Source organism: Calypte anna, chromosome 3 (assembly GCF_003957555.1).
Source record: "Calypte anna isolate BGI_N300 chromosome 3, bCalAnn1_v1.p, whole genome shotgun sequence".
Classification (NCBI taxonomy): Eukaryota; Metazoa; Chordata; class Aves; order Apodiformes; family Trochilidae; genus Calypte; species Calypte anna.
In genome coordinates this window covers 26,936,097-26,963,793 of record NC_044246.1, presented here as the reverse complement: position 1 = coordinate 26,963,793, position 27,697 = coordinate 26,936,097, and the positions used below count along the sequence as shown (strand labels likewise).

The 27,697-nt window shown below is 41.3% G+C and overlaps 1 protein-coding gene across 4 annotated transcripts; it reads right to left on the bottom strand.

The window, feature by feature from the left end:
- MIA3 (MIA SH3 domain ER export factor 3) lies at window positions 1-27,370 on the bottom strand. Of its 4 annotated transcripts, none has more exons than XM_030446812.1 (29): window positions 27,161-27,370; window positions 26,354-26,487; window positions 21,097-21,183; window positions 17,279-20,201; window positions 16,106-16,381; window positions 14,538-14,653; window positions 13,220-13,351; window positions 12,007-12,028; window positions 9,925-10,013; window positions 9,698-9,775; window positions 9,492-9,602; window positions 8,380-8,451; window positions 8,056-8,160; window positions 7,239-7,361; window positions 7,001-7,124; window positions 6,119-6,174; window positions 5,947-6,037; window positions 5,675-5,813; window positions 3,925-4,026; window positions 3,767-3,827; window positions 3,608-3,643; window positions 3,453-3,520; window positions 3,104-3,201; window positions 2,873-3,004; window positions 2,611-2,667; window positions 2,420-2,502; window positions 2,208-2,276; window positions 1,463-1,619; window positions 1-894 (listed from the first exon to the last, which is right to left on the bottom strand). In XM_030446812.1, exons 1-29 carry the CDS (start codon window positions 27,309-27,311, stop codon window positions 566-568), a joined length of 6,021 nt encoding a protein of 2,006 aa, XP_030302672.1. In that variant the 5' UTR covers window positions 27,312-27,370; the 3' UTR covers window positions 1-565. The 4 variants fall into 4 exon arrangements, with proteins under 4 accessions (XP_030302672.1, XP_030302673.1, XP_030302674.1 ...); XM_030446813.1 differs by having other exon boundaries at window positions 16,106-16,378; XM_030446814.1 differs by lacking the exon at window positions 2,208-2,276.
- Between the last annotated feature and the right edge of the window lie 327 nt (window positions 27,371-27,697).

Below are 27,697 nucleotides of genomic sequence, written 5' to 3'. Positions count from 1 at the left end.
TTCAGGGTTTAGCAAAAGGAATTTTGCTTTTTATTGCAACTTTCCTTTTAATACAGTGTCACTTGTGCTTCTGATCTCTGACCAGACATCTTTCTAAAAAAAAACCATGAAAAAAACAAACCACCTCCTAGTCCTCATCTAAACCCCTCACCTACAACAACTGCAGCATAATGATGTGATGGAGAAGGCAGATAGGATAGCATTTTACTTTAAAATTATTTCCACAGGAAATGATTTGATTTATACTTTTCATGAAATTAGTTCATTCACCAACTGTTTACAAAGGCTACATTTAATTAGAACTATCCACACAGGTACTTCCTTTCTATTGCACGTTTAGAGTAGGTTCAAGTCCATCACAAAAAGGTTCTTGCAGCCCAAGAGGATGGATAAGTTTAAGGTGATCATAAATGCACATCTGTAGCAATTGGATAAAAATTAATCCTGCAAAAGCTGAAATATACTGTAATGAGACAACTGGCTTTGAAGAACCATTTCCTAAAATCCTGACTGCTGGGAAGTGCACTGGAGTCTGTTCTGCCGAGCTGCTCACCAGAGGCTGCACTTAGGGTTTCTGCACTGGAGGCTGCGTGCTGTCCTTTGAGTCTGCTGGCAGTGGCGCGGGGCCTGCAGGAAAGTCTCTGGGTCCTGCTGGAGGCAAGTCTCTGCTAGGAGAAGGCATATAGTCTCTTGAACCAGGTGGGGGTAGCCGAGGGCCTGCAGGATAATGCCTCGGGCCAGGAGGACCTAAGGGTCGGAAAGGAGGGTGCCCACGGGAATAGCCTCTTGGATCTGGAGGAGGTGGCAGTGGCCCAGGAGGCAGATCTCTCATTCCTAAGGGTGGGCCAGGTAAGAAATCTCTTGCAGCTGGAGGTGGCAAGGGAGCACCACGAACTAGAAGAAAGAGTTAAAGGACATCTTGCTTTAACCTATGCAATAAAGGCACATGATTCATTCCTTATTTCCTCATTTTTTTGGAGCAGCTCTGAGGAGAATCATTGTCACATGCAGACTTCACAGGCCATGAATTATCATAGAATCATAGAATTGGCTGGGTTGGAAGGGACCTCAGAGATCAAGAGTCCAACCCTTGAACCACTGTTGTGGTTGCTAGACTATGGCACTGAGTGCCACATCCAGTCTCTTTTTAAATATCTCCAGGGACAGAGAATCCACTACTTCAGTGGAATTATATTATATTATATTATATTATAATAGTGGAATTATAATATAGTACCTTCTGGCTGCTGGTCTCTTTTAGACTCGATCAGGAAACACCTTAGCATTAAGGAGGCTTACAAAACCCCACCTGTCCCAGCTTACTGAGCAAGGCAGCCAGCCCCCACGAGGCACGGGGAAGCTGTGTGCTCATGGATGGGATGGCACAGCTCAGTTCTGCAGCAGACTTCTGAGAAGCACAGTGGGAGAAGTTAAGTTTCTGCACACAGCAATGCAACTGTACCTAGGGGCGCGGGAAGAGGTCGAGGCCCAAAGTGCCCACGGAGAGGAGCTGGTGGCGGCCCGTAGCGAACTGGCAGTGGAGGTGGAGGTCCCATCACTGGGGAGGTCATGATAGGTGTCCCAGGGAAAGACGGTGGGCCTTTGGGACTAGCAGTAGCCTGTGCAAGATTAGGTTATACTTCAGTGTGTTACTCACTGCATCAGAGAAATATCAACACCAGAACCGCTCACCCAAAGGCCAAGAGGTGGAAGAGAGGAGCAAGACCGAAAAGCAACAACAAAAAAGACAACACACAACCCCACACCCCACTACACACTAACCAAGTAGCAAATAGGAAGCATTACTGTACCATCACTGTCCCTTCACCCAAACACTGCTTGCATTACCTAGGAGTGAGTGCTCAGTATACCTTCCCATATGACTAAAGCTGTACTAAAGAAGGGCCTGGCATTTCAGTTGCATAGGCATTGTGTTTAAATACCACAGGTAAGACAGCTTTGTAGCATTATTGCTGCAGTCACTCCGAAGTGTTTGCCTGCAGTCCTTAACAAGAAAGATCTCATTTCTTCAATTCCATAAAAATCAGAGAGCAACTGCTCACCATTAGAGAAACCTTTTGAGACAAAGGCACAAGCCCTTGGTTAGTGTTGCAGAGCATTTTGTTGTTTAGCAATTCACAACACCAAGCCTGTTACTTCTCTCCAACAAAGCAGCGTAACACCATACTCAGCTTCTGAATACTCACTGTAGCTTCAATAGATGAAGGTGAATCAGTAGTTACACAGGGGGCTTCAGGCTCTTTGGGAGAGGGTTGCTTTTTTGTTTTTTTGGACAGCAAGTAAGGATAATGACAGGATGTAGACAAGACAGAACATGATACAGTTAAAGAAGTAGCAGAAAGTACAGTGAATCATGTATCAGAAACACTTCCTGAAGTTTAGTGTTTTTTCAACTTACCACTCCATCCATTTCCACTGCTGTGGAAGGAGAGGAGGTTCTTGGCCCACTATTGATCAGGGATGCTACAGCAGGCCCAAGATCTGTAAAGAACACCACAAATGCAGCTTACCATGCTTGGGGAGAGCAACATAGGTTCCAAAGTGAAAGAGTAACTAAAGTTGCAGTTGGTTTCAGGCCATGTAACTTACCAGGAACAGACATCCTGCTTGGTAACTCTGGTGGCCTTCGTGGAGCTGGAGGGGCATCTATCAGCGTACCATAAAGGAAATAAGAACATGAGAGATTCCTAATCAACATATGCCCAAGCTTTTTAAATTTTTTTTTAATACAACCACTTATCTGTATGTTAATAAAGCAGGTATCAACGCTATTACAGGAACTAAGATCAAACCTTAGCATTCTTGGGTTTTGTAGCACAGGAGAAGACAGAAGGGAAGCTTCACTGCTTACCAAATTCACCTCTTGAGCCTTCCCTTCGAGGGGCTGAAAGGGGCCGAGCAGGAACTTCTATCATCTGTGTGGGTGATGGATTTCCTCCGCTCACTGGTGAAGGGCCAAAAGAGCCATCTCTGCTGAAGGGCCCTACACCCAAGAAGAAAATCGAGTTGATTCATTTTTCTACAGTTTATCAGAACTTTATACTCTTAAGACCAAAGTTTTCAGAGAAACAGCAAACTTAACCTCGTCGTGGTGGGACTTGGCGATTTGGTCTGCCTGGAGTTGGCTTTACAATCAACGGTCTTTGAAGCATGATGATTTTTTGATTAACTTCTATTAATCTAATTTTAAAAAATAAAAGGTTTTTTTATTATTCAAATAATACATGTGAGTTATATTTGTTATAATGCAACAAGGCAAACTGCATTGTAAAATTTCTTTCACCAAGAAATCTTTAACCATTAAAACAGTTTAATAGTAATTAAAAATTACCTGAAATATTCACTGCACATTCTTAGCAAGCAGGCTAACAGAGCACCTTGTAACATGCAGCATATTCAAAGAGTAATAAAAATTATTTGTACTGTCTTACTTTTGTCTCAGGTTGGCTGCTTCTCTTTTTTCTTCAGCCAGAGCTCTCTCAGCAGAGCGGGCAATAAGCTAGTAAGGGAAATTTTGCCAACTACATTAATTGTACCAACCTCAAGTCAAGTACTAACTGTGTAAGAAAAGGAACAACGTTCTTACCCAGTTGTCATGTGCCTTTTTCTCATGAGCAGCAATCTGAGAAGAAAACAAGCATTTTAGTTTAATTTGCCCAACTAGTAGTATTTCCAGTAACTCACTACAGAGCACTGTAATGATGCAGGAAAAGGTGACAAAATAACGAGCACGCAAGAAGTTTACCTGGTTTTTGTAAGATCTCTCTGTTTTTTGCAATTCTTCTTCCATATCTTGGATCCTTTGCCTATACAAAAGGGAAAGGAAGGGAAGGACAGAGGTTTAAGTGAATTTTCTTCAACAGCTGAATCAAAGAAGAACAGTCTTCAAAAAACTAAAGTTACTTGTAAACTTTCACTTCCTCGATGGCCAGCACTGCTTTTTCATCTGCAGCAGACAATTTCTGTTCCTTCTCCTGACGCTCATATTCTTCCTCAGTTAGTTTTCTGCACAGAAAAAAACCCAAAAAGACCATGTATTCCACTGTCCTAATATACTACAACTCAACATCAAGATATTCCCCTGCTAACAACTGATATCAGGATTGGTAATAGTGTGTGAGAATACAGAGAGAAGAGATTATTTTAAAAAAAAAAGGAAGAGAAATACTGTTTTTTGAAATTAAACAGACAAGACCTTTGTCTATGAAACCTGAAAATTTAGGATGCAGAGTTGACTGGAATGTTGTCAAGCATCTAATTATTTGTCAGAATCTAACAATTGCAGACAGTTCAGCTCTTCAGATCCTGTCATTTACTTATCAGTTCCACTGAGCATAATTCAGATTGATGAAGGTATAAAAAAGGCAATATATGCATAACTGACAGCTAACCAGGCAAAAAACCCAACTGAATGTGTAGTAAGGAAGAGGGAATTCAGGGCCTAAGTGACAAACACATTCAGTAGTCATCAACCATGAGGAAAGCAGCTTTTCTCCAAGCATTCACAATACCAATTTATTACATAACCAATTTTCACTGTTTTTTTATAACCTCATGGTTCACTAATTTCTAAATTGTTGACATGTTTCTGGAACTATAAGAGGTCCATAATGTGTTCCTACCTTCAAGAGCTATCCCACAAAATCTGAATCATTAAACCAATAGTAAGTTAACTACTGCTAGCAGCCAGTTCAACAGAATTTATTTCCTTGGCTATATGTGGAAACAGTTTTTCAGAAAAAAAAAAATTAAAAATGTGGGAAGTCCTTTATGAGAATCAAGAATTAGTAACAGGCAGTGAAACTTCCTGAAAACCCTGAAAATAACAGAAGTCCTGCAGAGGTCAAGAGGAAGTTTTCCTCAAAAGGTGGGCAATCCTTCACTTCTCCATTGCAAGTTTATTACACCAGAATTATGAAGTTACGAGGTCAAGCAGTTTCACTACTGAGGTGCTGGACACCCTTAATTCCTTAGCTTGTTCCAGTCCTGTGTTTTCTCTGACCTGCACACTTGAACCTTAGAACTTCCAATTGCTTCCCCACCAGTTTCAGCTTTCCTACAGAATTTAGCTGAAAATAACCCTGAATCCTATCTCAAATTTTCCCAACAAAACTGGGATGTTATTACAGACATTTCATGAAGTAAATAAATGAATGAGAAAAGAACACAGATACACAATCAGTTCTTCACTGACAGCAATTAACTCAGCTCAATCAAGACCATGAACTTGGCCTCAATTTGCAAAAAGTTTAAATATTAAATCCCTACATTATGAGAATTAGACTCATTAAACTGAGGTCAGTGTAACTGAAAAAAATCTTAACGGTTGCTACAATTTCCTTGACATTACAGAAATGTGACAGAACAACCACAGAATTTGCTGTCCAAACTATCTCCTCTCCAGAAGTTTCTCATTGCTTATTTGTTTGGTTTTTAGCAGTAGAAGGCAATATTGTGGGTGAGAAACAAAAATCTTCTGAATCCCTGGACTGCTGCAAAAAATAAAAAAGGGTAGTAGCTTCAACCATACTGAAACAGTAGTCATTCCAAACCTTTCCTTCCAAAGACAGCTTCAAGTTATCTGAGAAAGAAGCATTTGCATAGTGCCTATGAAATAATATGTGATGTTGTGGTAGAGTCATGAAAGGCTTACTTCTGGAGTGCCATCTCCTTCTGCTGGTAAAGTTCACCAAGAATCTCCACTTTCTGCTGTAGTGTTTTGCATTCGTTTTCCAGGTCAGCCTTGGCTGACTTGAGTGAACAGGAGTCATGTTCTAATTTTTTTATTTGCTCTGTTGGAGAAGCAAAATTAGGTGAGGAAATTCACAGGAGCTGCAATGAAAAGTGCTATGCCACCCAAATGCTCTGGTTCTTTTTAAACCACGAACAGCATTTCTTCTTAAGCAATTCTTACGCTGAACCTACCTTCCAGCTCATGTCTTGCTGTTACTTCATCACTCAGTTTGGATTGCAGAAGATTTCTGTCTTCTTCAACTATGGATAACATAGTTTTTATCTGAAAAGAAGAGCAGAGAGTTTACCATCTTAGCCATAGCAGTAATATGACTGCATTTATTAGGTATCTTGTGCAGCATACCCTGGAGACATCCATCATCTGCTTAATCTGGATCTTCATCTTCTCACTCTCATTATCTAGGAAAGAAAAATGTATTTGTTTTCCCTGTTTCTTAGCATCAGTTCTCTGGACTTTAGTGTTAAAAATAACACTCCCTACACTATAATTTTGGAAAGACCTCCTTACATGGAGAAAAAAAAAAAAAGGGGGGGGGGAGAAACAAAGCACAATAGCAAACAATAGCAATTCCATGACCAGCACAACACAACTATTGGTTATTTCCAAAAGGCATTCAAAGATTTCTTCTTGTCACTTCTTCTAGCCACTGTGCTAATATTAATGTGAATGCAGTATGTACTACAGGACATACTATCTGAAAATCAAGTAGTAGGAATTTCCAGCCCATGTAATACCACATGGCTATGGGCAGGGATAAATACAAAACCCAAAAAACCCCCATGTACCATATCAGGAATGACCAACTGCCTGAGTAGTTTTGAAAATGTCTACTTTGGTCTTTGAGATTTCAAAGACATGATTACCCAAATTATTTATCTAGGTAGAGTTAAGCAAAATAATCAATATAAAATAATATTAAAAATAAACATAGCATAAAACCATAGCTGTGGTTTTCACTTTTGGCATGTTCTTAATTACTAAACTTTATATGCAATCTTTACAACAGTGTCCCTACACTGATGATATACCTAGAAGGTAGTCTAAAAGCTTTTTTAATGGTTTCTCCCTTCACTTAGGAAACTTTTTGTGTTTGAGGATTAAGGCTGCTAGTCTTTTAATCCCCAGGCAGCTAAATGTATGGATTCCCCTTGCTGCTGATATGACATAGCATGACTATATGCTTCAACCACTGGGCATATCAGCCAGCAGTTAAGATTATGGTACCTGGCAGCTCTCCGTTGGCCAGATCATCTTCTGTGCTCCATTCACACCCCTCAACATCCTTTTTGTCCTTGGATACTAAATCCATGTCAAGCTGCTTCAGCTGCATAATGCAGTTAGTTAAAACCTAGTAATGAAACCAAAGGGTCACTGATGGGAAATCCCTCTGCATTCTGTGAAGTATTTTGAAATATTTTATGATATGCAATAATAAAAACCAAGCTTTTTATAAAGAACTTACTTCAATTTCATTTTCCTTGTAGGCAAGTGCTTCTTCTATGTCCTTCTGAGACTGCTGATACAGTTTGATCTGCTCAGTGAGCTCAGAATGCCTCTCACTCCAACCTTCAGCTTCTTTGAGCAGCTGTATGAAGAACAAAGACAAGATGGTGACTTGTTTTACTTTTAGTAGAGTATATATGTAATTAAAGCCTGTCTCACCGCCAGCTCTACGGTGATAACTGATCACCATAGGTCACAGATAAAGGGTAAACTTTATGTTTATAAACTTATGAAACTCATCACTAGCCTCCTGGTAGAGCTGGATGCTGGGAATCCTGCAGTTTACTACTATGTGGCTTTACAAATTTGATGGTTTCTCAGTTAACACCCCAACAACAGAACCAAAGTGCTCCTACACATCAATATATGAGGAATTAGTTGCAGTCCAGAGGTAATGAAACCACCTTCCTTAAAAAGAAAAATTGCTTTTTCCAATTCTTTGCCATGACTTCCTTCAGTTCTGATCCCAAGTAGCAATCTCTCAATCATGCAGTGACTACCATATCAGCACAGACTTCCTGTAGATTTGCTGACAAAAACTGAAACACTGGAACTGACAAAGCCTTCATGCTGAAAGCATGTGGCACACCTGAATAAAAAAAAATGTGCAGGCAGGTGGTACAAGGGACTTAAAATTTACCTTGGTAATAGGAAATGCAGAATTACACATTAAGAAAACAGAGACACCCTGAAGTTAAACTCAAGAAAACTAGGAACAAGGACACAGTATTTAGGTAAAAAAACCAAAACAGTCACCTGGCCTGGACAAAACTTACTTGCTCCTTGCTCTTTTTCAGCCTAGCATTCTCTTCCTGCACATGATGAAGCTCAGATTTCACTTTTTCTTCACTTAGTTTTGCTTCATTAAGGGCTACCTGAACCTATTAAAAAAAAAAAACAAAACAACAAAACAGTCAAACAGTAACAGAGCATGAACTACGTATTACTTGGTAAAATGGAAAAGAAAAAGGTATCCACGCCCAAACAACCTGCAATCTGCCAAGCTAGCAATTGCATCCTAGATACTAATTACCTCCTAGATGCTAATTTTCCTGGCACAAGAACCCATGAATGCTGAGAGGGTGTGGGTAATGCTTTACCTCTGAAAGTTCTGTAGAATGCACACTGATAACCTCTTGAAGTTTCTCCAAGGACTTCTGGGTTTCAGAGATCTATATAAGAAAAACATGAGCAGTTACTTTCTATTGGGTTGGTATATGCCTTAGCCTGAGTACTTATTTTACCTTCATAATTTGGAAGCATAAAAGGGAAGTCAAAACACCAAAAGATTTTCATTTAAAGCAGCCTTTAGACTAGCAGCAACATAGTGTTGCTGTATCAACAAGGGAAGGAATAGAAACACAGTACTTTAGAGCCAACTTCCCACTGAGACCTTGCCTGTTTGTGGCTGAGAAATTGCCCTGTACACCTGCACAGTCTAAAATGAAACTATTATCTGCTGCTGTCATTAGCAATAAACTTTGATCAAAACAAGACCTAAGAACTTGTTGAAGCTTACCATTACTACAGAAAATCAGGCTTTTAAAAGAAGGAAAAAAAAAAAAAATGCAAATACCTCCAGAAAAGAAGAATGTGGATCAGCTTTGAGATTTTCACACTTGCTACCAACTAGATGCTTTCTCCAAGTACATGAAACTCCCTCCTGCCAACTTGTAGCCTAGAGCTCATAATTTTAAGAAACTTCCTGGCTCTGGCTAGGAAGTATTAGACTATCCTATGACTTAAACATTGGCCTTTTCAGCCATCAGCACGCTTGCAGCAAGCATGGGTAGAGCCCTTCTAAAATCTTCTTTCATGAAGCCAAACCATGATGACTTGAACAACAATGCTTTGTGTGCAAAAGCAAACAACCACACAAGTCCATAAAGATCTTATTACAAAAAAACCTAAACAAGTAGGCAGAAAAAAAACCCCAAACCAAAACAGACCCCCCCAAAACAAACAAAAACCCAAAACAAGAAAGAAAAAAAAAACCAAACCAACAAAAAAACCCAACCAAATAAACCCAACACATTCAACAGATTCTCCCCCTTGGGCTTCTGACAAACCTTACGTTTCATGTCAGTTCTCCTTTTGAGGTGATTCATCTTCTTTGCTTAACATCTCTACCTGTTTACCCATCTGGTAGTGACTAGCTTTTAGGGTACATTAAGCTAAGGATAACATAAGATATGAGTGTGGTTGCTCTTACCTTGCTCTGTTTCTTCTCATTCTTTTTTCTTTCCGTTTGAAGCATTGTGTGCAGATTTTTTACTTTGTCATCTAGCTTATGATTTGCTTCTTCCAGTTCTTTGACCATGTCCTAAAACAAACAAACAAAAAGAGTAAAAGATGAACTAAAACAATTTATTCTATTGATGTCTTTTGTTTCAGTACAGACATTTAACTGTTTATTACCTTAAGCCCTGCAGTTTCATCAGAGAGAATGTCTTTTTGTTCTTGGGCCACTTTCACAGATTCCTTTGCTTTCTTTATCTAAACACAGAAATAGTCAAACACAACTGAGGAAATTGTCAACAGAGTACTAAGTAAGAAAAGAAAAAATACACTAGCTGTTGCACTGGTTGTGTCATTAAACCAATAAAGAAAATTAAGAAGCAAAGGATGAGAACCTAGAACAATACCTTCTCATCATATTCTGATATCTTTTCTAAGATTTCTGTTTTTTCTTGCAGAAGGTTTTTAATCTTTTCAGCAAGCTGCTTTTCAGTCACTAGAAAGAAAAAGAAAGCTTACAGTAACTGTACTTCATATCCTGCGGTTGGGGGGAAAAAATCAGAGCTATCATTACTACCACTTCAGGGAACATTTTCAAATAAGGACTAATGCACAGAGCAGGATAAAGCCAATTTCGTGGCAATCAGCCTTTCCTGCAGGATTTCATGCATCTCTGACTTCTGTTTAAAGTTAGGACTGAAAACAAGACAATAAAGCATTGAACACTGGCACAAAGCTCTTGCAGCCACTTCACAGAAGCTGGTCACAGAATGCACAGCAGACAGAGTAAGGTGCTGGCTACACACAGATGAGGTATGCTGAAGGGAAGAACTGGCAGCGAGGTTGTCAGAGCCATCTCAGACTATTGCTTTAACACTCAGGGAGATGTAACACCTTCTCTAACAACTACCTCTTTCTGCTATATTGAAACTGAACATTTGGTCAGCAAAGATAATAGGATGAAAACTCTGAAAGACAGACTGGGAACAGAAAGTGACTGTTGGCTAGCAGACAGCATCAGTAATCCTCAAGGTACTGCACTGTTTTCTAACAGACCTTAAAAGGGCTGTAACTGAGCAACAGTTCTTTAGGCACATATTTGTTTCTCAACATGAAAAAAATCAACCCTTGAGGTTCAATGAAAATCATTAACATACTTTAAATAATTTATTGTAAATTAATTTAAAGATCATCCAATTGTTGTTCTTATTTTAAGTCTTAAACCACCCCTATGTTTGTACACCCCAAGGCTCACTGGCCTGACTGCAAATCCTGCAGCACAAACAGGAAGCACCAGTCATTGCATCCCACAAGGTGAAATGGCAGCTGCTGCTCCTCCCCAGCTCTGACACAAGGGCTTCTAGGCACAGGGGCTGCAGCCCTTCTGCTCTGGGGAGGGGAGAGCCAGACACCGACCACCAGGGTATAAGACAGCTCTCAGCTGTTGCAAGCACTGGCTTGGTTTCCCAATATTAATACTGTCACAAAGAGTAGATAAAATCTATTATCTCTGGGACTCCAAACCTAATTTAGCTTTTAAGGCTTTTTGTCACTGTTAGTATTCCACTATACATCTTAGCTTTACTAGCTTCCATTTGGTATTACAAAGAATTTTATTTTGGAATTTAAAAGAGGACAGGCCTAAGTCCCTCATTTTTTTTACAGCAGGCTGATAGGTAGCATTTTTTTCTCCTCCAATAAAAATAATTGGTTTGCAATACAGAAATCACCTCTCAGATTAATTTTTTCAGCTCATCTCATCAATTCTGCATTAATTGTATAGATGAAAACTGAAGGATAACTACAATGAAACTATAAAGGAATGACTTTGAAGAAGTATGGTTTGTGAGGAAGAAAGAGGCAGAGAGTTCACACAAAGGTAATTCTTTTTTTTGTTTTGTATTCAATTATGAGTTTCAGCAATCACCCTACTTTGAATTCTGTTTCTTTTCCATTCAGGAGACTTTAATTTTATATATTTTTGAAGCTGGAGAAATATTCTTGTAAAAAGGAATGTGCTAGCCACAGGAATACCTCCATATTTAGGTACACATTTTGAAGATCTCTTTGCAGCTGCCCAGCAGTCAGTTTCAAGCTCCCATCAATCCAAAAAGGCAAGAAAAACAAAATACTGCTTTTTGTGAGAGGCAACAAGCAAAAGCAGATCCACTGCTAGCCAAACAAACTATGCCTCACTACCACTGTACCAGTAAACCAATGGAACACATTTATGCTGAACAAGACAGAGCTTTTCCTTTCCCTTTAATTCCAGGTGTGAGATGCATTGTTTCTTCTAATCAAAGCGTTATCAAAAGCAAAACTTAAACCCTCAGATTCAAGTATCACCTACTGGCCTAGTTTATACGATAATCTTAGACTAGCATTCTCCTTGAAAGGGAGTGAAGAGGAGTACCTGCTACTCTGAAACAATCTTCAAAATTTTTATATGCCTAAGCATCAAGTAGACTGAAAAGCACAGATAAACTTACCTTGATATATTCTACTCTTTACCTAAAGAGAAAAAAAAATTAGCAATAAAAATCGGTAAGTGAAAAATCTTAATAATTTTCCCTGTAGAGAAAAAGTCACCCCTTATACATGGATTAACACATCTATTGCTGCCAACAAGTGTTGAGTAACACTAAAACAAGCTTAAGCTGTTTTCTAATAAAAGCTTCTACACTAGTGCTCTGTTCTAGAGGCTTAGTAAACGTGTTTACTCAGTCAGCTAAAGGATAGCAGTAACTGCCCACATCCAATTTGCCAAGAGAATAAACCATTTTGCATCAGTCATGAACTTGCAAACATGAAAAATGCTTGCACCCGATTTGTGATCCTTTTACAGCAATGTATGTTACATTTAAGTTGCTCATTTCAAAATTAACAGTTAAGAATTTCAGAAGCTTTCTTTTTATGCCAGTAAAATAACACTATTTTGCATCTAAAGCTGACCTACTACATTCAGTATTAAAACTAAGGAAAAAATAAAGAATATTACTACAGATACTTCGTTTCAATTTATTTCTGTGAAGCAAAAAGTGTCCCACAGACTTTCCAAGCATAACATCACTGAACTGGACAGCTGTAAAATAAACTGTCCTATTTTATTTTTATCTGTCAATTCCCAGGGAGATACACTGTTGTACTTGAGAGCTGGTGATGGTATTCTTCTTGCACAGAAAATCAACCATGTACAAAAGAGTAGGACAAATGCAGACTGAGGGGTAGACTGGGGAAGCTCTCCAGTGAGAATTAAGATTGGGTATTTAGGTTTCTAAATGTGGCACCTACAAGCAGCTGGATATTATGAAGGGGAGGGGATTAACTACTTGTTTTGGAGATAGTCATCAACAGGCTCAAGCACATGGGAGGCTTCTCATTTCAAAGATGTGCTGACCCTTCCCTTGGCCTTCTTGATTTACAGCATACTGCCCTATTTTGCCCTTGAAACTGCCCCTTACTAAAAAAAATCTTCTATTAATAGCTTAAAGGAAACCCTTCTTAGCTTGAAAAAAATGTTACAGCTTACTTTAGCTATTAAGCCCAGCATTTAGTTCACATTATCACTCTATACGGAAAAAGTAAAAATGCAAAAGACTAAATATTGCTCTGACCTCAAGTAATGCCAAAACAGTTTACCCATACAAAAGACCACACAATAAACAAAATATCAGGTGGATTACAAGTCTGAAGTATACTCACTGAAAGGCAGGTTCTCCAGAAAATTATAGCAAGTGTGGCAATTCCCACTAAGGCAGTGATAACAACAGGCTCCCATGGAAGTCCATGGAAATCAGGCCCAGGACGAATTTCCTCAGGCAAGATAGCAATCAACTGAAAACCGGCAAGAGTGACAACTATGAATACGTTTTCATTAAATACTCAGGCAAAAGGAGTAGCCTGACAAATGCTTTTATCCCTCTCATAAAACCAGAGAACCATCTAGAGCTTTCTTGCCATTTTTCTATAAACCAAAAACGGGAAATGAAGACAACCACAAGGCAGTTTGACACCTGCATGTCCGGAAGACACCTGACAGTAACAATCTGCTGAGAAAACAGCTCCACCAAAATAAGCTCATACACACACTGCGTTACTCAGCACTATTAGTTACCTAATCGGTTTCCAAATAAAGCTTTAAGGATGCAAAATTATTGGGAAAAACAACAGTTTTATATCTGGATGTTTGCAAAAATGCAGCACAAATGGCTTGGATCTTTTCCCAGATGTCACCCTGGTCACAGGGGTATGTCATGTGTCTCTTCATACGTGTCACTGAAGGCCAGAGAGCACCAGCTAACTGCCTGACAAAGGTGCAAATACTTGGTACAGTTTACAGGGCCGATACAGACATGGCACTTGGAAAATAAACCGTGGAACCCACGCTGTAACTGCTGCCTTCTCCCTGGCTGCAACCGACCGAAAAGGGGGGCGCTCCCTTCCTCTTACGAAGGGCGACCGGTGAGCAGGTGCTTTCGCAGGCACCGTCTCTCCTTTAGCGACGGACAGCGGCGAGAAGCCAGGCAGCCATCCCTGCCGCCAGCGGACGCCTCCGCTCCAGTGGCATTGCCCCACATCGCGGGACGGGTAAAAAACAGCCCCTTTCCCAAGCCAGCAGGGCTGGGGGGTGTACGGCAGGGATGACACTCCCGCCACCGGGGGGCGCGGAGCAGCAGCCGCCCTGGCACCCCTCCCTCGGGACAAGGCGTGTGTCACCTGGGGCTCCGATAAGCCCCTCGCCGCTTGTGGCGGCCGCCGGCCGTTAACGGCTCTCAACGGCTCCCACCGTCCGTTAACGGGGGGGGTTACGGGAGGCCCCTCCCTTCCCTCCCCTCCCTCCCTCCCCTCGCGCACCTGCAGCAGCAGCCGCCGCCGCGCCGGGGGCTCCATGGCGGCGCGAGCCAGCTCCAGGCACACGTCAGCCCGCACTGACCCCGTCCCCGCCCCCTTCCCACCGCGTCACTGCCGCGCGCTGACACCCGCATGCGCCACGGCCGCCTCCGCCGCCGCCTCCACTCACCCGCAGCAGGAGCGCCCGGGCAGCTGCAGCCGCACCGGCTTCGCCGAGGGTTCCCCGGGACGCAGCCTCTGCCTCCGCCCCGTTTCCTGAGGGCAGCCCACCGCCCTCGGCCGGGTCTGGAGGGAGAAGGAGAGAGGAGTCACCTCAGGGAGCGGGGCCTGCTGACAGAGGCGGGCTGAAACGGCGGCAGCCCGCTTCTGCTCCCCCCCTCCAAGCCGCGCTCTCTGCGGCCTCTGAGGGAAGATGTCAGGTTACGGTTCCCCGGTTCGCCAGAGCACTGAAGAAAGCCCTTAGCAAGCACAGTGGTATTTCACAGGCACAGGTAGTTCACCTTTTTTAGAAAAGGTACAGCTGAGAGGGACCTGGATGCCAAGTCACTCCACCAAGCACATCCAACTCCTTCAGCAGCAAGTCAGCAACAAAACACAAACTCTTCAATTCGGAATTCATAAACCTACATCTTTTTAAGTTAGCAGTACTGTGAGTACAGCATAAGCTTTAAACCACCTTCTACCCTGATCTGAAGCCTGCCTCCAGCTCACACTGTTGCCATGAATTCAGGTTAGCAGATTCAAATAACCACCTGCCCAGACTGTTGGTAAATCCTGAAATGGCTGCTGTGACCAGCAGTTCTACAAACACCTGCACTGTTTCTTCTCAGCACTTCTAGCTCTTCACAGGGAGTCCTGGCAGTATTTTACCACCATTAACCTTATGTTACCAAGAAGGATCTAAAATAATCTAAACATCCAAATGCTTAAGTACTAATACACCAGCCACTTAAAATCCAGTAGGTATCTTTACATTCAACCTAGAGTTTTCCTCAGAACTCAGATGCTGCTAAAAAGGACTTGGCTATGGGGATGGCACAGTACCTCAGTAGCATAAAAACACTAAGCAACATGTGACTGAATTTTGTCCAAAGGCTCAGTAAAGACAGATTTACTAAGCATAATCAGAGTTGAATGCAGGACAGCAAAACTGAGCTTAGCACCAATAAGAGTCAAAGATAGTTTTGTGCCAAAACAGAGCTGCGGAAGATGATGGTAATAGGATCCCTCTTTGGCATAAGCCAGCACACTTGCTCCAGAGGGAGAAGGCCTAACATTTCTACTCCAGCAGCCTGGGAACTTACAGAACTGAGGGAAGATACACTCCATCTTTCCAGAAAAGTAGTATCACCCAGAGTCACAGGTAAAAAAGGGCAAGATGGGAGAGTGCATTATAGCCTAATGGTTAGACTGCCTGACACCCTGAGAGACTTCTGCTCTCTGTCCACTGCCATCCAGCGACACAGTCCACCAGCCCAAGCACAGAGCTCTGGCTATGCCTTCACTTACTGGAAAACCCTTATCTTTATAGTGGAAAAATGTAGCAAAAACCGGCTCTCCTGAGATGAGTGGTAGCTCAACACTGCCACTATCAGGACTGTCACACAAGTCAAAGTCATTAAGATAACAGCAACAATGAAAATGTTAACAAAACCCTTGGTATTTGCCTAAAAAACATTCAACCAGGCTCCTCTTTAAGAGCAAAAGAACAAAACAATCCAATTCCAAAACAGTTACCTGCAGCAGTGTCTTCCCTAGCACTCTGTCCTGAATCAACTGAGCCGAAGGAAATATCTTCCAGCAGTGGTCCTCTTTCACTACTGTACCCTTCTTCAGCTTCTCCATTATCTGAGAAGTTGGCCTCTTTGTGTTCAGGTGGAACACTAGCAGCCCTCTCTTCCTCCTCCTCAACAAGCTGTTCTGGTCTCTCATCTTCAAGCTGCTGAAATTCCTGACTGCTCTCATCAATGGCAATTGGGTTCCTGATGGAAACTCCATCATATTCAGGTTCTGCATCATTTGTGACAGACAGGGAGAAATGAATTGAGCACCAAGTTACTGCGTATTTCTTACCTACAGCTGTCTACAGACACTCTTTAAACACTTGTGTACTGCTTCCAGTATATTCTTGATCAAATTTCAGTAACATCTGATTAAATGTTTATATGGAATTTATGCAAGGTATTAATGACTGACCTTGCAATGAAATCTTGCCAGGTGAAATACTTTCATCATTCATAACTATCAGAAATGACATCCTTAACATGTACTACTGGTAAAAGGAACCTTGGTTAAGAGCCTGTCTTACCATATTGCACATTAAATAAAAAAATCAGCAAATATACAGCAGATTCTACTGCTTGTTCTCATCAAAAGATCTGTTTTTTCAGCATTTCTAGTTAGGCACCCTTTTGTGAATGTTGGCAAAAATAAGATGATAGGGAAAACTAAGATTTTAGGTGCGTAGATTTAGTGCCCAAACTTTGCAATAATCACTGGATATCTCAAAATTAGGTGCTAGCTAGTTCAGAAAAAAGACTGTTCTGAACTCCAGAAAATTCATAGCATTAGTGTATGTGAATCCTTATTTCTTGAGAGGGGGTGATACAGACAACCTGACTGGCTCCTTCTAGCCATTTCCATGCACGTGTCCCAGTTTCATGGATAGGACCTGGCCCATAAAAACAAACAAGCTGAGCTTTACATTTGTTCTCAGGATTTGTCCCCGAGATTTTCCCCTCATAACAATGCCAAAAACATGTGTTAAAGTAAACAAAACACTAGGGGATTCCACAGAGCCTCTTACAATTCTGATCCCTCACCCTTTTCTGAAACCTCCTCTAGGCTAGTGTTGTCTGGGATAGGGTTTTATTCCATGTAATCAATTTCTTAAATGGTTTAACATCCTACCTTGAACGTGCAGCTGATCATCTTCCTGTTCTGGAACAGATGCAAGTGGAACACTCTCACTAGCAGATGAATATTTACTCCTTAAAGAATATATTAATTCTTGAATATCATCCATCAGTGCACTCTCCTCATCATACAAATCCATTTCTTTCACCACCTCCTCCTTATTTTCTCCCACTCTGGAATCCAGAACTTTTCCCACAACATCCATAATGCTTGATTCTGAAAACTCAAGTATCTGGTCTAAGGCTTTCTCTGTATCTTCATTATTACGGCTCACCTTCTGAGCAAGCTCCATCTCTACTTTCATATCATGAAACATGGCTTCTATCCTAACCACCTCTTGATGCCCCAGGTACTTTTGTAGACGAAGCACACGCTTTTCATCAAGAAAATTTCTCATTATTGTGAGCTGCTTCACAGACTCACTGAAGTCTGTCAGAGTGTCATTTGGGGCTGTGGAGCTGTCAGCAGGGCTGGGGAAATGTGTAGATTGCTGGTGGCCACTGCTTGCATGCTCTAAATTTTGCACCTCTCTCAAGTCTTTCTGTGAAATGCCCTCTGGAAGAGGATCTTTCCTTTGGTTAAAATAATTGTTGTCTTCAGTATCAGGAAATTGGAAATTATATTCCTCCACAGCTGATGGTTCCTCAGCTTCAGAAGAATATTCATGATGTCCCATGACATGTTCCATCTCACGCAATTTAGCATCATCACTCACTGGTATGTCAATGTCTTTGTTTCCTGTCTCGCTTGCATCCTGGATGCTGATCATCCTTTTAGCCTCATTAGAAAATGAGCTTGTTTCCTCTCCTGTTTTGTAGGTAGGATTTGCAGTTCCCAAAACACCTTCACTTAGTACATCTATTTCAGGGTTTGTTCTTTTAACATTTAGTGTGTCATCCTGTACATTTGTAGCCTTTGCTTGTGACAGCTTTGCACTTGCAGCATTCTCATCTTCCAGTAGCTCTTCCTCTACTTGTTTCAGGTCAGGAACATCTTCAGTTTCTGGCTCTTCAGATTTAAGTTCCAACCTTAGTGGTTTTTCTTTAGATAAATTTGTGCCAAGATCTCTGTCGGAATCTGCATCCTCAGTAGGAGCAGTTCCTTGCTGAGTAAGATTCTCTGTATTAGTATTCTGTGTAATGCTTTTGGCTTTTTCTTCAGGAGAACTTTTCTCAGTGCTATCTTCATGTACTGTCATCTTGCTAACATTTCTTGAAAGCCCTTCTTTCATACCTGCATCTGAATACTCAGTCTCATTTTCCCATGGTTTAAGTTGCTCAACAGCTCCTCTGTGGCTTGTGCCTTGCTCCCCTGCAGGGGTGTCTTTCATGTTTCCCCTTTTTATTTCAGATTCTTGGTTAAATGAATTGTGTTTCTGATTTTCATGATCTGCCTCCTCTGTTTGTCTTAAATCTTCACTGTGTCTTAGAAGTTCTTTCTCCACATCAGGCATTCCGTGCTCCAGTTTCTCTTTCAAGAGGTCAGTATCTCCTGGGTCACTTTGAGATGCATTTTTTACTTCTTCCATTGGTTTGGCTGAAACATCAACAGAAGGCTTATTCTCAGATCCTCCTTTCTCCTTTGTTTTCTCCCATAACTTTTTGTGCTTTAAATCAGTTTCCAAGACCTCTTCCAAAGAGTCATCCTCAAATTCTTTCTCATTTTTCTCAATTTCCATTTGAGAATGTAGCATTCTTTCTGGACTTTTGTTGGTATCACCAACAGGTGGTTTTAAAACATCTTGCCTGCTTTTAGAGAAAGATTTGGAGTTAAGATCATCTCCTGGACTAGGCAAAACGTGAGGATCAGGCACAGCTGTACTCTTCAGCTCAGTTCCATCACCTGTAAGCTGCTCTTCAAACTGTTCAGTTTTGTTTGGTTTTTCTTTTGAATCCAGATCACCTGTACCTACAGGTCCCTTCTTAAGGAGTTCTTTGGAGAGATCCTCAGGTTGAGTTGCTGCTGGTGCTTCTCTTTTATTAATTATCACCACATCAAAAAGTTTCTCTTTTGTTGGTTTAGATTCAGACCTGTCCACACTTACACTGTCACCTGACTTCTTGCTTTTACTGAAGGCATCCTTATGAATTAATGCATCCAAATCAGGTTCTTCATCATTGTCTCTTTGGTTATTTAGCTCTATAGCACCCTTTGCATCCCCATGATTTTGTGACTCAATGTTTTGGTCATTTTCTAAATCTACTGGGGATGTAATTTCTTCCTCTGCTGTAAAAGACAGCAAAGGGATTTCTTCAGACTGATCTGCAAAGCCTGGCTCCTCCTCTGCATCATGAGCACCAGTGCTCAAATCTTCATTAAAATCATCTTCCAGAGATGTAACAAGGCGAGTCACTTCATCATCTGATACAACAGCATCAGCAGTTGAGCCAAATTTTGTTTTTAAGTTCACAGAGAGCTCTCTGTTTAAAAGTGTATAGGCATTAACTTCTTCATTCTCTTTGTCAAGTTGGCTGGTTTCACCCTGAGGAATACTACTGTTTTTGGTATTTTCACTTTCTAGCCCTTGTAGTTTCCCATGTAGCGTTCCTTTCAAGTGCTCATGTGCAATTTGATCTCCCTGAGAGTTTTCTTTGTAACTACTGACACTGGAGTCTCCCCCAGTATTTTCAGTTCCTCTTTTAAGAGGACTGTCTATTTCCTCAGTCATGGTGAGAGCTTCCTCGTCTTCTGTGCTTAGTGCAAGATTGTCTGACTTCACAACATCAAGGGACTCTACTGTATCAACCTGTTGAATATCCTGATCCCTTTCAATTCCTTCAGCTGGTTGCGTCCCTGGATCACTTGATTCAGTTGCCCCTTCATTTGCTGTTGTCTCTTGCAATGACTTCAAAAGCTCATCCACGTTGTAATTATCAAAATCATCCCTTCCACCATCAAAACAAACAAAGTCTGTTTCCTGAAATGACATAGAGCATGTAGTCAAATATTTTATTACAGTGATGAAACCAAATCCATTTCATTAGTTAGAAATGCAGCAATGTAAATTATACGCATTATGCAGAATTAATCCCTTGAGTTCTTAACCAAAACTGTCTTTGAAATCAGTGAAAGTTTTACCCAAAGACTCTTTAAAAATCTAAATAAAAAGCTCATGGGTCAGCCCTGTCAAAGACGCCCTAGTTAAACAAACTGGAAGCCAGCAATGGAATTGACATCATTATACTTATCACATACATTCCGAATCAAGAACAAATGTATAACTGAATGCAAGTGAAAACAAGCATCACTACACTTGTTTGTCCCAGTCTCTTAGCAGGTCTCTCCTCAAATGACCACGTCCTCCAGATGGGAGCTGTGTGGCACACAATTTCTGGAAACTAAACAGCAGTGCAAGCCACTGAATGCAATTTCTTAAGTTGCATCCACAAAGAGACTTTATGCAGCTCTAGAGTTACTAGCTATTACAGCATGAAAGACCAATTCTAGAATCAAAGAGCTGACAGTATTTCAGGTCTTGATTTTTTTTTTTCTTATACTACTTCAAACTTTGAGAGTTTGGGAAAAGAAAAAGTTCTGAATATATACCAAACAGCCTATGAACAAGCCAGTTAGCAGTATATATGAAATATCAATACCATCATTTTGGGCTGATGCTTATAAACCCATCCACATATGTATCTGCAGAAATGTTCCACCTCCTGATGCATACACATCTCTGCACATATGTAGCTGCTTACTAACAAAGGTAACTAAGGAACACTGGTATTCCTGCTTTCCTCCTCAGGGATTTTACTGAATGCCAAGGTAAGAAACAGTAAGCAGCAATTAAGAAAAAAAACCAAAAGACTTACGTCTGTTGGTAACTCTAGCTCCTCATTAGAATAATTATGGTTTATTTCAAGCAAATCCTTTGGAAAATATCCAAAATCACTTCCAACCTGCCAGAAAATAAACACAAGCAAACAAAAAGCAGTAAAGAAACTTTTGAAATCATGTGACTATGTTAAAATCCTAATTACAGACACTAGGAACAAACATATCAAATTCTCAAGTATTTCTAGATTAAGTTTAACACAGTGAGTAAAATAAAAATATTAGCAACACTTTGTGTATGCAAGCATTTTCACTGGGGTTTTCCATTTTACACCATCTTTCTGAAGTTGCAAAGTTTTACTGTTTGTATTTTAATGCCTAACTTAAAAGGAACTATTAGGAGAGTTGGGAGTGAACCCCAAGCACTCTGCTCATATAATTCTACAGCCACAGGGAATTGTCACTGGCACCACATATACCTCTGGTATGTTCTGAAGTAGTAAGCAGAAGACAATCTTTAACTTACACAATTTACATCCATGCACAATACTATAGGCTAAAACAGGCTCACTTTGTAGCTTAAGGAAAAGAAAATAGTGTTTTTTAAAAGCAGACTAAAAGAAAATGCAAAATTGTACCCAAGGTATAATTTAAAAACCTGTATGGAAAATATACCATCTCTGCAAATGCGTTGTTGCTCTCCAGTGACTAATACAAGCAAAAATCAGTTCTAGATGGCTATTTCAAGCAAGTCAACATGCTAAGCCAAGGCACACAGTGAAAGACAAGAATCTCTCTTATCACTCCCCAGATAAGATCTACAGAGCAATGCTCTTGCTTGAAAGTTCTGACAAGGCAGTCAAACCAAAATTAAAAGCATGCTATCACTGTACAGATTAGATAATCCAAGCAGTCAGAGCCTTGTGAACATACAGAGTTCCTAGACAACCTTGTAGAAAAAAAAAATAATGGTAATTTCCTCAATGTTTTGTTATAGAAGATGACAATTGCCAATTTTCTTGAAGAGTTTGGGAAGAGTATTGTGTTAAAGATCAACTAAAAAAGGAAAGCAGTTATGTCAAAAGAATTAGGTATATATATACATATTGTTTTACTGATACCACAGAAATAGGTTAACCAGGACTAAGTCTTCCAGGAAATAATATATACTAACATTTTTTTGCTTTTTGGTTTGGTTTTTATTGTGCAAGCAATATAAGCACTGATAACATTAAGGCACTTTCTTTATTAAAGATTTCTCCTTCAAATCTTACCTTCCACAGTTGATATCTCTGAAGCTAGTTACACATATATAAAAAACCAAACACATCTATTACCACCCTGTCTTTTGTAACCACACTGAGATACTTTCTTATCAAAAAGAGACAATGCATGCAGGCTAATTATTGTGAATTACTGGGAATGAGAAATTAAGCTAAACATGTCAAATCTAAAGCCTGCCCTTGTGTAGTACACTACAGTTTTCTTCTAAATTTGCTTCTTTCTCTCCACGAACTTCTATTCCAGTTTTAAATGATCTTCCTGAGAACAAAAGCCAAAGCTTCAAAGTAGCCTCCTTAAAAATTAACAGTCCTCTGTGACTACCAGTATAATGAGGCATCACAATTTGAAACTCATTTAGTGTAATCCCAGCTGCTGACCATGAGTCCTCTGCAGTGACCCAGTTTGCCACTTCATGTGGTTTACAAGCCATAAGGGATCTGCAAGCCCAAAAGTTCATGTGCTGCTCTCCCAACAAGTCCTCTCTTGTAAGGGAAAAAAATGCCCCATTGTGCAAATAAAGGAAACGTTCTTCATTCTCTACATAAATGACAGAGGAAAGGCATTATGAATGCCAAGTAAATATGGGAGAAAAAAAGTGCATCCTTCATTTCCATGTTGTTCCCAGCTAAAATGCCATAGGTGGACGAGCCCATAGCTGTGTACTGCACCTGTCCCTGTAGGTGATCACCTGTGGCACCCAGCTGCAGCAGATTCACCCACCACAGAATCAGCTTCTCACACCACCTACCTCAGGGAGACAGCTGGGAAACAAGATGTTCACTTGATTTTAGTGTTAAAGCCCACATCCCTAAATCACAGGCATCACAGGTACCTAAACTGCAGAACATTTGTTAAAGCTTGGTCTGCCCTTTCTGTACACTGGCATCACTAAAAGAACATAGAAACAACAGGAAAAATTTCTCTAATCCTCTCGGTCCCCCAGAGTTACTGTGTCTTAGCTTAAATTTACCCCTCCTGTTTTCCTTCTTACTACCCTATGTTTAAGATTTTAAAACATCAAAAACACCCAATGACACCCCCCCCAAAGAAAACCCAAACCAAACAAAAAAACAACTTGCAGTCAAGACCATTTCTTGTAATAAAAAGCCAGAAATAGTTTTCTCAACATTGAGTCAAAGGAATAAAGTTCAGCCCTTTGCCATAAGATAACACCTTTCGCAGCAAGAACATTAAGTGTATTTGCTAAAATGTTCTGTTAAAAAGTAGCAGGTTTTACTTTAATTATTTGAAGTAGTTTTGGAGTTCTGGACTCTGCTAAAGATGAGAGCAGAGTAGAGGAGGAAGGTCTACATCACACGACAGTGTGAACCGAGTGAGGTGGACTCTGAAGAATAAACAGATTTCAAAACAGAGCAGGGTGCACACTGAGAGTACCAGATGTGCTTCAGATATGTCTTTGGTTGGGGAAAAAAAAATCAAGCATTTTCCTGAAACTGATGTATTTGTGAAATTAACAAAGTAAAATCACAAGAATAGAATATTGACCAAGCACTTGCCTTTCCTTTATTGAGGTTTAGACAGTTCTGCTAAAAAATGCATGTCATATAACACGCAAAATATATATTATAGCTGGATTCCAGACTTTCTTCACATGTAAAATACTCAACTCAGTGGGAGTACTGCAAGCCATGAAATATACATGACTGGGATCATAAAATAAAGGAGGTATTTAATTAACATATAACATGTTTGCTGGCATGGGGGGGAAAAAAAAATCTGCAATTGTTTGAAAAAGGCAGAGTGAATTAGAAAAGCAAAGGCAAATAAAGCTGAGACCCAACTGCTATAGATTTTTCAGCTTTCTTGAAGGGCTCCTTTCTTATCAGATCACCTCCCTTCAGGTCAGAAAAACTATGGTACTTCTCATGGCTCCTCAAGATTGATTACAGGATTAGAGCCTGTATTTACAACTTGTATGAAATACGCCCCAGGCTGCAGTAGTTGAGGGTCCTCATACACACATTACCCTCACCTCTGCACCCATCTGAAGATCACAATACCAGTTATCCCTTGATTTTGTAGTTTCCATTATGCCCCAATCAATACTTTCCCCCAAAACTCTGGGGAATGGAAGAAGACAGTAGGGTACATGATTGAGAGTAAGTGATGCACCCGAGTATGCATAGTCTCATCTTGAGATCCCACAATGGCTGGGGCAGAAACCTGCCTTCCATTGGCATTTGTTTGTTCATGGACTTCACCAGGTTGCCTGTTTTTAATTAGCAAGCAACAACCTCCCCACAGCTCCAAGCCTGTGCTCAGCAGGCACAGCTGGTCTACATAAATCAAGTTGCCCGGTGAAATGGGACATGGGAAGTCATGTTGTAGGAGAGAGAACCCACCACTACATGCAAGCCACGGACAGGGTCAGACATGGCAGTGTCCTACTCAACATACAAGGGTAGGCACTCTGACCCTGCTGCAGTGTTCATGAGCTGATTGTTGTTGTATTACAATTAATACATAAGCAATCCATCAAACTGGGGGAAAAGAGAAATAAAGATTATAGCCGCCAACTGAAAGGAATTAGCCTGTTATCACTGCTCTAAAAGGAACACTGAAAGTACCATGTAACAAAAACCAACAACAAACAAAACAGAGCCTTGTAATTCTTAAACCTGTCAACTTCAACAATTACTTGTTCAACTCAAAGCAAACAAAACATCTATCTGTTGCATGGTAGCACGAGCTCCCTATCAGTGAATAAACTGGATATTAACTCAGCAATTACCTTAAACCTGCTGTCTAATCTTGCAGCCTGCATTACACCTTGTTAGAAGATGCAAAATTGGCTGCATGGTGTTACTCTGTCTCTCCAGAACTGGCAGTCCTGGAAAGGAGACTTGTACTGGATAATTAACCAGATTATTTATGGTACAGTACACGTCAGAAGGGAATTACCACCATGATATAATTATAAACTCTTCTTTAATCACGTGCTGCAGTTTTCTGCTCTCTTCTATATTGCTCTAGTTGGAATCGTTCCCCTTGAGAGCTGGGCTGTCCTCACCCAGCCTGAGCAGGTTAAAGAAAGTAATAAATACATTGTACTTTTCACTAAACCACTAGTCACATATAGAGCACCAAGGTGCAGCCTCAGGCAGCCCAGACCACTGTTGCAGGCAACTCTCTATCCCTTGTAGAAGACCAAAGAAAGGAGGTTGAAGTAAACGATTTGCACACAAAAAAGCATGTAGTGGCAGCATGGGGAGGAGGCAACAGGGATGAAGTCTAAGCAACCTCCAGACTTCTGGCATTTTCAAGGCAAGTTCAAAAAACTGCTCTTCCTCCAGGGTATCTCAGCTCTGCTTTTGGTCAGGCAAATAAGGTGTTTATCACAGAATTTAAGATTTTTCCATTAAATAACTTCAAGTATGGGGACATTCCTTTCCCATTAACCCTTCCTGATTGGCCATGACTCAAACAAGGCCACTACTCTGCAAGCTGCTGCAATGTTACTAAAGTTTCAAAAATCCAATTTACCTTAACTCTTTTTAGTCTTACTATTTTTTTTCCTCCAACTCTGCATGCAGCTTTGAATAAGCAGGGGAGTACAGCAGTTGAATATCAGGAAAAAAATTATAAAAACAGGTACATGGAGCAGGTTAGCAGAATTACAGGCAGAACAGGATGAGGGCACATCAGGGGTAAACCATAAGCTCAGGCTTAAGTCTCCTTACTTAAGAGGGGAAGCTCAGCTTCCAGGGAGCTCATGGACCACCACTTACAGTGCTGCAGTGGGAGGTCTACTAACAGTTTTCTAACAGTTTTTCACATACATTAACATTGCCCATTTCTCGCAGTACTTAATGCCTTACGTTTGACCAAACTGCATCCCACTGCATGCCAGTTTCAAGACAAAATGCCATTCACTTTGTGTTATGTAGCTACGTTCAAAACCCTAAGCATTCTCCTGAGGCAAAAGAAAAAAATATCACCAACAGAAAGCACCAAGAAGAGCAAATCGAACAAATGCTTTGCAATACTTACACTTCCAGCCCAGAGCTCCGTTGATTTTCCTATTAGTTTGTAATATACATATACTGCTTCTCCCTTCTTAAAATTTACGAAGCGACAGTCCGGACCTTTAAAATCTTGTGTTGCCTTCCCTCGGCACATTAACACTATCAGAATAAAACAAAAAAGCTGAGTAATTATTTCAATAATAATAATAAAAACAGTTTGATGAAAAGGGACTTTGCTTACTGACAGGAAACAAGACCTCCCTGCATGCACTCGTCCACTATTTTCCAGACTGGGTCAAGAGATAAGCACTTAAGGTATGACTAAAATAAGAGATTAGTTTAAAAACTTTTCTAAAAAACAAAACAAAACCCAAAAAACAAAACAACCAGCAAGGTCTCTTATCAAGGCAAGCATTTGACAAACCATTTGCCAATTATATTTCAGAAGTGGGCTTTGAAGCTAATCATTAATATTGAATTAGATGGGCTGAAAGATGATACCCGTGTCCTTATCAATCAGCCCCGACAATATTCAGCGCATAAACACTACCCAGAGAGCTCCTTCCTTAAGGGAGAGCTTTCAGGGGAAAAAAGGAGTAATCCGAAAACTTGGTGAAAAAGAGAGGAAAGCCGCGGGTTGGCGCCGCGTTTCCATTTTCCCGATTCTCCCTAATTCCCGTGCCAGAGCCGGGGGTGCTTTGAGAAACGTCCCATCCCCCCCTGCCCCGTCAGGCGTTCACATCCTTTCTCGTAACAACTCCCCGGGACCGGGGCGCCTGCCGGCACCGAACAGGGACCCCTGAGCCGGGGTCTCCCCAGGCCGCCTACTCACTGCTGCACTCGGGGTCGGCGCAGCGCTTGCGCTCGGCGAAGCGGCGGCTCAGGTCGGGCCCAGCGGCGGCGCAGAGGAGGGAGGGTGGCGGGGGCAGGAGCAGCAGCAGGGCAAGGAGCAGCCGGGGGTCCGGCGGCAGGGCTGCAGCCATGTTGGAAGGGGCCGGCGGCGGCGGGGAGGGAGCAGACACGTCAGCAACGACGACGGGAGGGCGATGTGGCGGGGGAGGGACTGGACGGCGGCCTGGGGGTGGGGGGGGTAGGAGGGCAGAGCCCGGACCCTCCCTCCCTGCCGGCGTAATGCCGGTCCCGCCCTCACCGGCACCGGGCGGGACTCCAGGCAGTCTGTCGCCGGGCAGAAGCATAGAGTTTTTTCGGCCTCTCTAGTACCGCTGGTCTCGTTTTTCTGTGAAGGGGTGAGAGAGAAGGTCCCGCCCCTTAGCTATGCTTATCAATGGGGGTTTTCTCCAGCAGAGGATGGCTGAAATAGCAAGAACGGCCTAGAAGTATGCCCACGGTGCCGGACGGGTGTAATTCC

Bases quoted from the DNA above. Each gene is read 5' to 3' on its own strand.
- MIA3 (XM_030446812.1), bottom strand. From the start codon at position 27,311: ATGGCTGCAGCCCTGCCGCCGGACCCCCGGCTGCTCCTTGCCCTGCTG. The intron at 10,014-12,006 runs GTAAGTTTATCT...TTTTCTTTCTAG, and splicing joins AAAGAGTAGAATATATCAAG to TGACTGAAAAGCAGCTTGCT. The intron at 2,503-2,610 runs GTAAGTTACATG...TGTTCTTTACAG, and splicing joins AAGCAGGATGTCTGTTCCTG to ATCTTGGGCCTGCTGTAGCA.